Source organism: Rhincodon typus, chromosome 2, assembly GCF_021869965.1.
Source record: "Rhincodon typus isolate 14 chromosome 2, sRhiTyp1.1, whole genome shotgun sequence".
Classification (NCBI taxonomy): domain Eukaryota; kingdom Metazoa; phylum Chordata; class Chondrichthyes; order Orectolobiformes; family Rhincodontidae; genus Rhincodon; species Rhincodon typus.
Genome location: NC_063333.1, coordinates 35382817 through 35396733, shown reverse-complemented (window position 1 = coordinate 35396733; position 13917 = coordinate 35382817). Strand labels below are relative to the sequence as shown.

At 41.1% G+C, this 13917-nt stretch overlaps 1 protein-coding gene across 3 annotated transcripts in view; it reads right to left on the bottom strand.

The window, feature by feature from the left end:
* Nucleotides 1–13917, bottom strand: part of LOC109925748 (amyloid beta (A4) precursor protein-binding, family B, member 1 interacting protein) — a 120262-nt gene that overhangs the window by 42097 nt on the left and 64248 nt on the right. For all 3 annotated transcript variants that reach the window (XM_048611654.1, XM_048611658.1, XM_048611665.1), the window contains exon 7: nucleotides 12929–13050. In XM_048611654.1, coding sequence (XP_048467611.1) covers nucleotides 12929–13050 — 122 coding nt within the window. The remainder of the gene's footprint in view (nucleotides 1–12928; nucleotides 13051–13917) is intronic.

Sequence of the window (13917 nt, the reverse complement as noted above, 5' to 3'; positions counted from 1 at the left end):
AGTCCAATGCTGGCACCTCCACATCAGTCAAATGATGTTAAGATTTTTCAATTGGCCTCAGTGTTCCTGTACTAAGGAGGAGAAAGATGAGGCACCTTTCCCACTCCTGATTAATGTTCTGAAACTGTTCTGAAGTAAGAATAGATTTGACGTGACACGCAATAGTTCTGAAATCGAATCCAAAAATGTAAGTTGTTGAAAGAGAAATGAAACTCACAGAAGCTTTGCTCAATGAAGCAATGCCTCATATACACTGTATAAAAAAAAAAACAAGAGTTAGCATTAAAACGAAAGGAAGTTGAAAAAATTGAGGAAGATGCCACTGAACCAGCTCTCCCACCACCCCCCACCCCCTTCCCCTGCCCTCTGTGTTTTTTGGTGGTTACTTTTGGGTTGTTTATGCAAAGCTTTTTCTGACACTGATGTCTGGATCATGTAACACCACACTCACTTGATAAATAGCAGGCAGCTATGCAAAATAGTGTGGCGTGATTAGAGTCCTTGTGTGTGTATATAGCAATTGTAGCCACGTCTTCACTTTGAATTATGCTTATCCAGTTGAAATAGCAACTTAGACTAAAGAATGTAGGAAATTGAAATGTAAGTTTGTTGAAACTCTTTGTCAAAAGATATTTTTGAAAGGCCTGAGTACAATTCCAGGCTGCATACCAGAATAAGCAGAAATAGATTTATTACAGATAAACAGACTAAAATTAGGTAAAGGATCATGTCCTCAAGTCTTCAATCCCTCACAAATCTATGAAAGGATCTTCTTCCTTGGTGTAGATGATGGGTCCGCACCTAAATCAGCGCAGAATTTGCTTCTGTTCTCCTGACACCAACAGTATCAGGAACATGGATTTAAAATATAAGAGGAAAGTTATTAAAAATTCATTCTGAATCTATCAATAAGATGGCCACCAACTCTTGGGTTCCAGTGAAGCAGTGCTCTAGGCTCCGACAACAAGGAACTGTGGGGTCAGAGTAGAAGCTAGTTTGATGAGAGGGGTGTTTCAGTGGGGCAGGCTAATAAGCAATGGCATTAGTGGGGTGAAAGGATAGGATCCATGGTTAACAGGCAAAGATAGGGAGGGAAAACCAGGGGTTGGATGGGACAGATCTTAGCTTGAGGCCTTCAATGGGTCTGTGAGGACTGTAAAAGAAGAACCTCTCCCTTTCCCACTCACAGACCAAGGAATGAGACCTGACAGGTTTCAGAGTTGGTTCTGGCCTTGGGAAACATTGCCACTGGGCTGGAAGGAGAACCCAGGAGCATGTGGACTGCCCAATATCTCCCTGTCATATATAACATTGCATTGGGGTTAGGAGCCAGAAAGGCACCCCCAGTATTGTATCAGCTTTACAATGCCCCCCCAAACCCTGGTCAGTGTGCCACTGAACAGCGTAAATGTCTACCCACTGAGTTTAGGATAATGGGTAAACAATCATTTTATTGATGAATGATAAAACAGTCAATAATGTAATGAAATGACCAATGAATGTATTACATATATCGAAGCATAACTTATACACAACAGACTATTGAATTTGAATTAGTTTCAGTTGAACTGAAACAGTGGGAGAGATACCATTTGTGCTATTTTGGGGCCAAATTCACAGCAAGTGTTCCCAACCTTGTCAGGTTTTTCAGGAGCCTCCAGGGGGACCAATTAATTACCTGAGCTGAGCTGTGAGGAATTGGAAAGAAAATTCAGAGGGCTTTACAAAAATGGGTTTTGCTTAACATTTAGCTTTTATGAATATTTTCAATAATTCATTCCAAAAATTTTGGAGATAATGAATAAAAAGACAGACATGTAGACCAGGTAAGGAGAACAATTTTTGTTCCCTAAAGTGGACCAGATGTGTTTTTATGATAACCAACAATAGTTTCACAGATATCATCAATAAAAAACAGTTTGTTTTTTCAAATTGCATGGGATGGCACAAGGATGACAATGTTGAGTGACCAGTGATGGGCATGATTGGCTGGAAGTGAATGGCCATATTATGAAACCTCCTGGAATACATTAGAGTTGGCAACCTGAGTTTTGCAGTGGCCTTTCATTTTTTGAAATTGCTTTAAATGATATTTTAGGAGAGGATGAATCTATTTAATTGTAATGTGTTAATGGTCTCATTATGATTGCTGATAGAAGAACTTCTGAACAACCTATGAAACATTCATTTGCTTTATCAGTGATATAATTTCAAATTCCAGGAGCGCTGGCCCCATCTGATGTCATGCTGTTATGGTTCAGGATAAATGGGAAAATGTGCATTTGTGAAATTTTTCTGAAGTTATGATCAGAGCTTCAATTATACTGAACAAGCAAGAGATGATGACATTTCATCATCTTTTCATTAGCATTTCAACAGCACAATGGTACTGTTGCTGGAGTAGTAAACCATAGACCAGGTAGTATTCTTAGACCATAATAAGGCCATTAGATATAAAAGCAGGATTAAGGCATTCATCCCATCAAATCTGCTCCACCTTTTGATCATGGCTGATATGTTTCTCAACCCCATTTTTCTGCCTTTTTCTTGTAACCCTTGATCCCCTTATTAATCAAGAACCTATTGATCTCTGTCTTAAAATACATTCAATGACTTGGCCTCCACAACCTGCTGGAGTATAAAACTAAACTGCTGCAAATGCTGCAGATCTGAACTAAAAACAGAAAGTCCTGGAGAAATGTTTCTGAAGATGTCATTGAGCTTGAAATTTTAACTCTGTTTCTCCACAGATGCTGCCAGACTTGCTGTGTTTCTCCTGCACTTTCTGCTTTTATTAGTGTTCTTGGAACTCAGGTTCAAATCCCACCATAGCAGATGCTGGAATTTGAATTGAATTAAATCTGGAATTAAAAGTCTAACGATAACCATGAAACCATTGTCCATTGTTGCAAAAACCCATCTGGTTCACCAACGTCCTTCAGGGAACTGAAACTCTCATTCTTTCCTGGTCTACATGAGATTCCAGACCCACAGCAATGTAGTTAATCCTTAACTCCACTCTGACGTAGCCTAGCAAGTCATTCAGCTGTATTAACCACTGAAAAGATTCAAAAAAAGAATGAATCTGGATGGAGCACCTGGCATCAACTAAGGCATTCAAAATGACAGCAGACACAGCACTCTTGACCTTGCAAAGTCATCCTGATCAACATCAGGACTAGACTAGTCAAAATAGACTAGTCAAGGAACAGCCAAGGAACAGAATCATACCTTACAATGCCCCAGAAAACATCATCATCCCTGGGTATGTCCCAGAAATGTCAGAATAGTAATATACAGTTGGGAGGGAGTTGCCTGGCAAGTTCTCAACATTGTTTTTGGACCCCATTAAGTCTCATGGAATCAGGTCAATCATGAGTAAGGATACCTCCTGCTGAGTTCCACGTAGCACACGCCCCTCTCCCCATATTCCCTCTTGGGCTGATGAATCAATACTCCTCCACATTGAACATGACTTGGAGAAGCATTGAGGATAGCAAGAATGCAGAATGAATTCTGGGTGGGGGAATCTTCAATGTCCATCACCAAGATCGTCCCAGCAGCACCAACTACCCACCAAATTGGTCAGACTCTGAAGTACATAACTGCTCGACTGGATCTGTGGCAGGTGGTGAGGGAACTAACAAGAGGTAACCCGTCCTTACCAATCTGCAAGCTGCAGATGCATTAATCCATGACTGTATTGTTAAGGGGGTGATTGTATCAGTAAGAGTAATCACCTTACAGTCTTTGTGGAGATGAAGTTCTGTCTTTACGTTGAGAGTATAATCCATTGTGTTGTGTGACTTTATTGCTGTGCGAGACTTTGAAAGGATCTGGGCATCCAAGAGGACCATCACGTGCAGCAGAATTGTACTCCAATACAATCTGCAATTTCATGGCCTGTCATATCACCCACTCTACCAATAATATCAAGTCAGGGGATCAATGAAGAGTGCAAAGGGCATGCCAGGAGCAACATCAACCTTATCGAAAACTGAAATGTTAACCTGATTAGCTATAAAACAGGAGTATCTGCATGCCAAACAGCAAGTGGATACACAAACACCCCCATCCTCGATGGTGGGACAGTTTAGTATGTGAGTGCAAAAGATAATCATTCGCAGTAATCTTCAGCCAGAAATGCTGAGTGCATGATCCCCAGCATCACAGATGCCAGTCTTTAGCCAATTTGACTCAGTCTTCATATTGTGCAGAAATAGCTGAAGGCACTGGATGCTGCAAATGCTATGGATCCTGATAACTTTCCTGCAATAGTAACAAAGGTAAGTACTCCAGAACATACTGTGCACATATCCACACTGTTCCAATACAACCACAATACTGGCATTTACCCAACAAGGTGGAGAATTGCACACAAAAGCCAGGACAAATCCAATCAGGCTATTTACTGCCTCATCAGTCTATTCTCAATCATCAGCAATATGATGGAAGGTGTTATCAGCAGTGTTGTCATGCAGCTCTTGTTCAGCAAAAATGTGTTCACAGATGACCAGTTTGGGTTTTGCCAGGGTGTTTCTGCTCCTGACCTCATTACAGCCTTGTTTTAAGCATAAACAAAAGAGCTGAATTCCAGAGGTGAGGAGAGAGTGACTGCCTTTGAATCCAAGATGGCGGCGGTGGAGTAGGCAGCATCCGTGCTTAGCCTGGGGCTCGTCCTTTCTGTGTGTTTCTTTTTTTTTAACTCTTCTTTTCCTTTTCTTTTTAAATTTTTTAGTGTTTTTTTTAACCTACCTTGGCTTGTGAAGAGTGTGGCAGCACTGCAGCAGTTGAGGGCCCTGAGCGGAGTGGTTGGAGGGCCCGGAATGGAGTGGTCGGATGGCCCGGAGTAGAGCGGGATGACCAGCGGTCAGCGGGCCAGCGGGAGAGCAGGACAGCCAGCAGTTGGTAGGCTCGAGCCAAGCAGGGCAGCCAGTGGTCATAGGGCTGGAGTGGAGCGACCAGAAGACTGGGGCCTGGTGCAGTCAGCCTGTCACAGATCTTGAGCCCTGAAGTATGCGGGAAGAGCAAGACCACGTGTGGAAAGCCTACAGTGTGGAGAGACTGCAGGCTGTGGAAGGACTGTAACGTTTATGTTTTAACTTTATTTCTTTATCTTCCTAATTTATACTCTGAAGAACTGTAATGTAGAACTTTTAGCTTTTCTCTTTATTTCTTTATTTTATACCTAATCTATTTATTTAAGATTTGTGCCTAGTTAATTTGTACCTAAAATAGCATCATGTGTGGTTACATTCTACACATTTCAATGTAATTCTGCATTTTGCACTTAAGCGCATGTGACAATAAACCTACTTCTAACTTAAGGCTGCATTTGACTATGTGTGGCATCAAGGAACCCCAGTCCCACCTTCTTTGTTTGCTTCATCAATGGTCTTCTCACCATCATAAGATCATAATTGGAGATGTTCACTGCTGATTGTGCAATGTTTAACACCATTTGTGACTCTTCAGATATTGAAGCCATCTATGCCCAAATGCAGCAACACCTGGACAATATCCAGGCTTTGGCCGACAATCGGCAAGTTACAATTGCATCACACAAGTGTCAGGCAATGACCGTCTCCAAACAGACATAATCTGACCACTGCTCCTTGACATTTAAGGGCATTACCATCATTGAATCCCTTACCAATAACACCCTTGGGGTTACTGTTGACCAGAAATTGAACCTGACTAGCCATTTGAATAGAGTGGCTTCACGATCAGGTCAGAGACTGGGAATCCTGCAGAGAGTAATTCACCTCCTGAGTCCCCAAAGCCTGTCCACCATTCACAAGGCACAAGTCAGAAGTGTGATGGAATACTTCTCACTTGCCTGGATGAGTGCAGCTCCAACAACACTTAAGAAGCTTGACCCTAGCCATGACAAAGCAGCCTGCTTGATTAACATCCCATCCACAATCATTCCCTCTCTCCACCACCGACTCTGAGTAGCAGCATTGTATTTGTCTTTACAAGATACACTGCAGAAATTCACCAAGGCATCTTAGACTGCGTCTTCCAAACACACAGCTACTAACATCCAGAAGGACAAGGGCAGCAGATACACTATCACTTGCAGGTTCCTGTCCAAGTCACTCACCATCCTGACTTGGAAATATATCAACATTCCTCACTACCTCCCTAACAGTATTGAAGGTCTGCTTACACCAAATGGACTGCAGCAGTTTAGGAAGTCAGCTCACAGTCACCTTCTCAAGGGCAGTTAGAGATGGGCAACAAATGCTGGCGTACTCAATGCTGCCCTCAATCCATGAATGAACAAAAAATGTACGAATCTCGTGTAAATTCAGTTGGTGCAAATCCACTTTCATGCTTTTTCTGATTTGGCTGAACCTTCCAAATGGCAGGTAATTATAAATTGAGATCAGCAATGTGAAAGAGGAATTTTTGTCTTGCAGAAGTAGATCCACGAGTCAGCAGATCAGAAGAATATGATGGCCAGATGCCAAGCACCATGAGTTTTAAATTTGCAACAGTTAGTACAGGGAGCAAAATCCCTCTTTGTGGACTGTTCAAGCTGTAAAAATATTGTGGCATTTAACTGCAACATTACATCTGGTAGGGTCCTTAGCATTGGAGGAAACCCTCTAACAAAAAGAGGGCATCAAGCAAAACTAGTGGCTATTGCCAGTGTGTCACTGTGCATTTACTTTTATGGATTATACTTAACTCAGTGCAACAGTGATGCATTATTTGCTGTGAGAAAGGGCAATCAGATTTGGTCGATTAGAGAATCTGTCATTCTCATTTCATTATATTTTGTCTTCACGAAAAAAAATTCTTTAAAACGTTGCAGTGTGATTTTCTTTTGGAGAGTAATTGAGGTTTATTAATCCTGAGAGTTGTAATCAGCCCTCAGGGTCGAGATATGATTTAATTGGGGATCATTAAGTTTTGCAGCTCTTATCTACTAACATAAATATAGTTGCTGAAAATCTCTACTGAGATATAATGATGAGAAAAGGATCTTAAACCTAAATATAACTTAGCATCGTCATCGTGTTTGTTATTTCAAGACGCCATAAGAACCGGCAGATAGGGAGAAGATTTAATTTTACTGCTGAGTAAATGCATCCACTCACTACATTCACACAAGTGAACTTCCACTATTTAACCTGTGATGAAGAAGATGGAATAAAGAAGAATAGTTGTACTTGGAATATTAACTCTGTTTTGCTCTCCACAGATACTGCTAAATCTGCCGATTTTCTCCAGCGCTTTCTGTTTTTTTTTCAGACGTCAAGTATCCGCATTATTTTACTTTTGGTTTAGATCCTGTGATGATGCAGACTAGATAAATTTGAAGCCTAAGATCATGAAATTGGATAATGGCTGACAACAGGTGATCTTGATGCATGATGAACTTGTACTTGTTGTTTCTGATGCAAGTGAAATATTAGCAAAATTCACACTGCCTTCTCATTGCACTAATTTCTGTTCAGCCAGTGCTAAATATAATGATAATTGGCTTCATGCCAAAGTCCTGAGAAGCTAGCGCAAGTTCAAGGCAACCTGCAACCATTTAAAATTAGCCTGCATGTCTTAACAGAGAACTGCATCTTTACTGAAAAAGCTGCTGGAGGTCATTCTAAGAATGAGTTTAACCTGGGCAAAGCACAAAAAAAATGGCACAACATGACAAAATGTGGGTTTTTAGATTGTTGAACAGAGTTCCGAGACTTTGATGCAAGAAGTAAAGTGGTGAAGGGAGATCGTCAACTTACAGTGGATCATGAAGCTATCCAGACAGAGACTATGAAGGTAATGGGAGCTGATAATTACAGCCCCTAAGGACTAGAATGCAGTGATAAAAGAAGCTTAATGACTTAATGGCCTCACATGAATGGTCAAGATTAATGAATGAATCTTCATATGGTTACAACTGAACCACTGCTCAATTCACCACCATCCCCTTTCATTCATTTCTGAGCAACCCCTAACAATCACAACTCATACTTCACAATCTTGGGTTCCTCTCATCCTTGGACACTTTATAATTCTACAAGCCTTGTAGACACACCAAACAATTTGCAATTCAGCCTTGACAGCTATATGATGCACCATGCCACGCATAATACCACCCGTCCGCTGAATAGCTATCTTCTCTATACCAGGTTATTATAGTGCATGATAGTAGGCAGCAACTTCAGCTTATGGACTAGGTTAACAAGCATGGTTGAACTTTCTCAGCCTCATAGAGAAAATGATGCTCTCCATCATTGGAACAGCCATAACATCATTCGAAGCTACTGACAGGATTGAACTATTGAGGCCGATGATATCCCAAATAATAATCCTCCCTCGCACATTCCAATACTGCCTATTGTAAACTGTAAGCTGTAGGTCATGGTAACATGCACCTCATGTTCAGTACCCACCTCCCAACACCCATCTTCACTGTAACTGTATCGCTGCATTGTAATCCAACTGGTCAGCTGATAACACTTACTGCCCACTCATCCAACTCCCTTCTCTCAGTGGTTTAAATGTCGATGGTGCAGTGGGTCAGCACAAAATAAAGGCACTATGATTGTTGCTGTGATACCAGGCATTGACCTGCGAGATGTGAAATGTACAGCTGATGTGCAACCTTTAACAGGGTGGAACACATTTATGTTGCAGTAAATCTCTATTTATACTTCATACACGGTGCCTACAAAGCAAAGTGTATAGTTAACCAAACCCTGCATCATGGGGAAGTCTACTATCCTTGTGAAGTTATAATCATACTCCAGCTGTTTCTTTCCAGAAAGAAAAAACTCAAAATATATCCTTCTCCTTGCACACAGTGCACCGCTCACCACCCCTATACAACACAGAATGGCAATCTGTGTGATATTTGGAGCAGTTCCCTCCTTGCTAGCCTGCAAAAAGCCATTGCAAATACATTCAGGGCCGTGGTTACCTTATAACAACCAGCAACATGATCCTTGCCTGCCCTGAGGCTGCATATCTGCATCCAAGAGGTGACAGATTTTGGCGGGGGGTGGGTGTAGCAAGTCTGAGACTTGAAGTGAAAGTCAAGGCTACCACAGCATTCCACATCACTCCCTGTAGAGTTTGCTGACTTTAAGTAGCAGCCCAAACCTCCAAACAATTCTAGTAATTCAGCAACAGCCAGTAAACACCAATAGCAACTAGCCTGAAAGTGTTTGGTGATTCCTTGAGCTTGATGGGGGACATTCCTGTGGTTGCTGAATGCATGTTTAACTGTGCAGCATTACAGCTGGAATGCTGTTACACCACTGAAGATAGATACCACGAAAAGCTGACTGATGTCACGATCTGTTTCTTTGCTAACTCTCAGTGCATGCTCCTGGACTAATGATGTACCCAAAATAGCAACTAGAGAGGCGCACACTGAAGTGTGGGTGAGCACGGGCAAACACTATTCTGAGCCTAACACAACATGCACTTTTGCACAAATATGGGTATTGCACTGCTGTATTTTATGGTCAAAGAACCAAAAGACTTACTTTGAATGTAACCATGAATTAAACAGTAATGGTTCAATAATGCTTATTTGGAGAAAAGGTCTTCAACTTCTCCACTAAGAGTCAAACTATGAGCAGTTTGATATTTATGACTGTAGCAGGAACATCAGAATACAGGCTGTAGGAGCAGTCACAGGCCTTCGTAATCTTGAACCTGCTGCACCATTCAAACAGATCATGGCTCATCATCTACTTCCACACCATTATCCCCTACTATCTCTTTATTCCTTAATGTCAAGAGTATCCTGAGTGTTTTTCTGGTTGGTAATCAGTGGCTAGTGGTGTGCCTCTGCGACCAGTGTTCGGACTGCAATTATTCACAACTCACATAGATGATTTAGTGTTGGGGATCAAGTGTAGTGTGTCAATGTTTGCAGATGACATTAAGATGTGTGGTAGAACAAAGTGTGCAGAGGACATTGAAAATCTGCAAATGAATATAAATAGGTTGTGAGTGGACAAGGGTCTGGCAGATGGAGTACAGTGTTGGAAAATGTGAGGTCATCCATTTTGGTCAGAATAACAGCAAAATGGACCATTATTTAAACGGTGAAAAATTGGTGCATGCTTCTGTGCAGAGGGACCTGGATGTCCTTGCGCATGAATCACAAAAAGTTGGTTTGCAGTTGCAGCAAGTAGTTATGAAGGCAAATGGAATATTGTTCTTTGTTTTTAGAGGGCGAGAGTTTAAAAATAGGGAGGTTATGCTGCAGCTGTTTTGAATGTTGGTGAAGCCACACCTGGAGTATTGTGCACAGTTTCGGCCTCCTTACTTGAGAAAGAATGTACTAACACTGGAGGGGGTGCAGAGGAGGTTCACTAGGTTGATTCTGGAGTTGAGATAGTTAGCTTATGAGGAGAGATTGAGCAGAATGGGACTATACTCATGTGAATTTAGAAGAATGGGGGGATAGTTTAGAAACATGTAAAATGATGAAGAGAATAAATAAGATAGATGCAGGGAGGTTATTTCCACTGGTGGGTAAAACTGGGACTAGGGGCATAGCCTCAAAATAAGGGGGAGCAGATTTAGGAATGAGTTGAGGAGGAATGTCTTCACCCAAAGAGTTGAGAATCTGTGGAATTCCATGCCCAGTAAAGCGGTTGAGGCTCATTGAATGTTTTTAAGGCAAAAATAGATAGATTTTTGAACAGTAAAAGAATTAAGGGTTACGGTGAGCAGGCGGGTAAGTGGAGCTGAATCCATGAAAAGGTCAGCCGTGATCTTATTGAATGGTGGAGCAGACTCAATAGGCCAGTCACGGGGAGGCAATGGCCTAGTGGTATTATCACTGGACTGTTAATCCAGAGACCCAGATAATGTTCTGGGGACTTAGGTTTGAATCCCGCCATGGCAGATGGTGGAGTTTGAATTCAATAAATATCTGGAATTAACAGTCTAATGATGACTGTTAATCCATTGTCAATTGTCGGGAAAAACTCATCTGGTTCACTAATGTCCTTTAGGGAAGGAAACTGCCATTCTTACCTGGTCTGGCCTACATGTGACTCCAGACCCACAGCAATGTGGTTGACTCATAATTGCCCTCTGGGCAATTAGGGATGGGCAATAAATGCTGCCTAACCAGTGACGCCCTCATCCTGTGAATGAATAAAGAAAAAAAAGGATGGTCTTACCTCTGCTCCTATTTCTCATGCTCATGTGTTCTTAAATCCATCAATTTCCCTTTTGAACATGCTCAGTGTTTGTCTTTCCACTGCCATCTGGGATAGAGAATTTCAAAGATTCGCCTCCCACAGGTGAAGAAATTCTTTCTTGTATAGACTTTAATAGCCTGCCCCTCATTCTGAGACAGTGCCCCTTAGTTCTGGAGTCACCAGCCTGGGAAAACATCCTATCTACCCTGTAAACAGTTTGCAGGTTTCAATGAGATCTCCTCTCATTTTTTAATCTCTTGAGAATATGGGCCTGGTTTCTTCAGTGTCTCCTAATTAAACAAGCCCAAGGATTATGTTGGTGAACTTCCTTTGCACTGTCTCATGGCAAATATATCTTTCCAAAACTGTGCGCAATACTCCAGCTATGATCTCACCAATGTTCTACACAATTGCAGCAAGACATCTCTACCCCCGTTCATAGGTAGCTCAGTCAATTTCGTGGATTTTGGAGCTAATTTTTATAGGCATTTAAAAATGGTCAATTACCAAAGGTGCCATACACAACAGTAGTCTCGCCTGTTTCAGGTATCTAATTTTGCATTGATGTTGCTGTTTCCACTGGTTTTCCACATGTATTTACAAAAGACAACTTAAATCAATTAGTTATTAAGTTATGGAAGCTACAGAAGAGCTGAGAGTTATGTATTTTCCCAAAACTCAAGGTCAGGAATTTACCCCAAGCAAACTGCAGGAGGATTAACCTTGAATGTTCTGTTCCCTCCTGGTATCAAATCACAGGGGTGAGTAACTAGTGCTTGAGCTTAGAAACTGAGAAAGATATTGTAACTCTCAAAATCCTTCTTCTGATCATTCAGAGTCTACGAGAATGCCATGCCAATTGATTTACTTCCCCTATAAATTTTCCAAAAGTTTCACCATGGCAATAGAAAGGGAGACAAGGCCAAGCATTTCATTTCTCAATTCCTCTTTATCTTTCAAATCTTTACATGTCAGTTCCCAAATTCTAAAGTATTATAGGTTATTTTCACATTATGATAGTGCCACCAACACCCAATTCAACAAGTCTTTCTCAGTCCATACAGCCAAGCATTAATATAGCTGATCTTGTGAAAAACATTGCAGCAGTAAACTAAGAAATAATTTTAGCTCTCCGGAAACTCTCCAGAGTGAAAAATGTAATAATTTCCAAGGTCTATTATTTGTGCCCGGGGCCTCTGAATCGTCTCCCACCCAAGTCTCTGATCCACCCTGAGGCCTTTGAAGCTGTCTTCTCGTCCTGCAGATCCCTTAGGCCTTTGATCCACAATCCCCATCCCTCTCCCTGGATAGGAACACCCATCAGAATCTGAAAAGTCATGAGCTCCTTTCCTATGGAAAATGTTTGGAACTATTTTGGTCTTCCTTGCAAACTTAACATCTGTGGTTCTTTTTCCTGTCACTGATTGCACTGCCATATCCCATTGCACAGATTGCTTTTTTCCCTTCAGTTAAACAAGTGAGGGTTAGTTTAGAGTTATTATGTATCATATGAAGAATTCATTTTCATTCTGGTTATCATTTACAGATGGATGTAATTTTCAGAGAGTATTGTGGAATAATTTTTCATCTAATCCAAACAGCCAGTGAGCTGTTCTACACAAAGGCATCGACCTTAGGTCTCCAGTCAGTGTTGCTTTAAAGCAGGTTACTGCTGTCAGTAAGAACGATGGTTGAAAATTCTGGGACGCCAGCCATTCAATTGTTTTCATTTCATAACATTTGCTCACCTGAGGATTTTTAAAGACTGCATACTTTTCTTTTTTTTCAACAAATAGAAGTGTGTTCTCACTGTCTCGTGTCCAATGTGACAGGGTCTCCACCAAGTTTTCATGATCTTCCAGAAATCGCTCTGGACAAAAGAAAAATCTGAAAGTCAGAAATTTAAAAACATGTGCACAAAACAAGATGATATAATGCAATTGACACAGCACCAACATATACACCCACTGACTGTGATCTCATCATAATTTAGAATCATAGATTTTTACAGTACAGAAGGAAGCCATTCAACTTATTGCATCTGTACCTGCTCCTGAAAGAGTTATCCAGCTAGTACCACTCTCCAGCCCTATCTTTGTAGCCCTCTAACATCACCACGTTCAAATATACATCCAGCTTCGTTTTGAAATTTCCTATGGAATTCCCCTCCATTACTCTCCCAGGCAGCATATTCCAAATCCTAACAACTCTCTGAGCAAAGATGTTTATCCTCATTTCACTCTGACCTCTCTCGCTGACAATCTTGAAATTGAGATCCCTAGTTACTGACATAACTAGTGAAAATAGAAACCTTTATTTATTCTGTCAAAATTGTTCATAATTTTGAACAGCTCGATAAGGTCACCTCTTAAGCTTCCCTGCTCCAAGGAGAATAAGCCCAATCTCTCTAATCCTTCCTTGTATCTAAAATCCTTCATTCCTGGTATCATTCCAATATCATTCCTTATATCATTCCCAATTTATGGGAATACTGTGTGCACTATGGCTAAAAGATTACCTACATAACATTCACTGCACTTAAAAACTAACTCATTTTTTTCTGAAGTGGTTGGAAGTGTTTCTGAGAAAATGAATATAACCCCTTTTTTTTGCCGATCTTTAGTTTTATCCTTCCTTCCAGCCATTTTAACATGGTTTCAGAGATAGTAGGAACTGCAGATGCTGGAGAATCTGAGAAAACAAGGTGTAGAGCTAGATGAACACAGCAGGCCAAGCA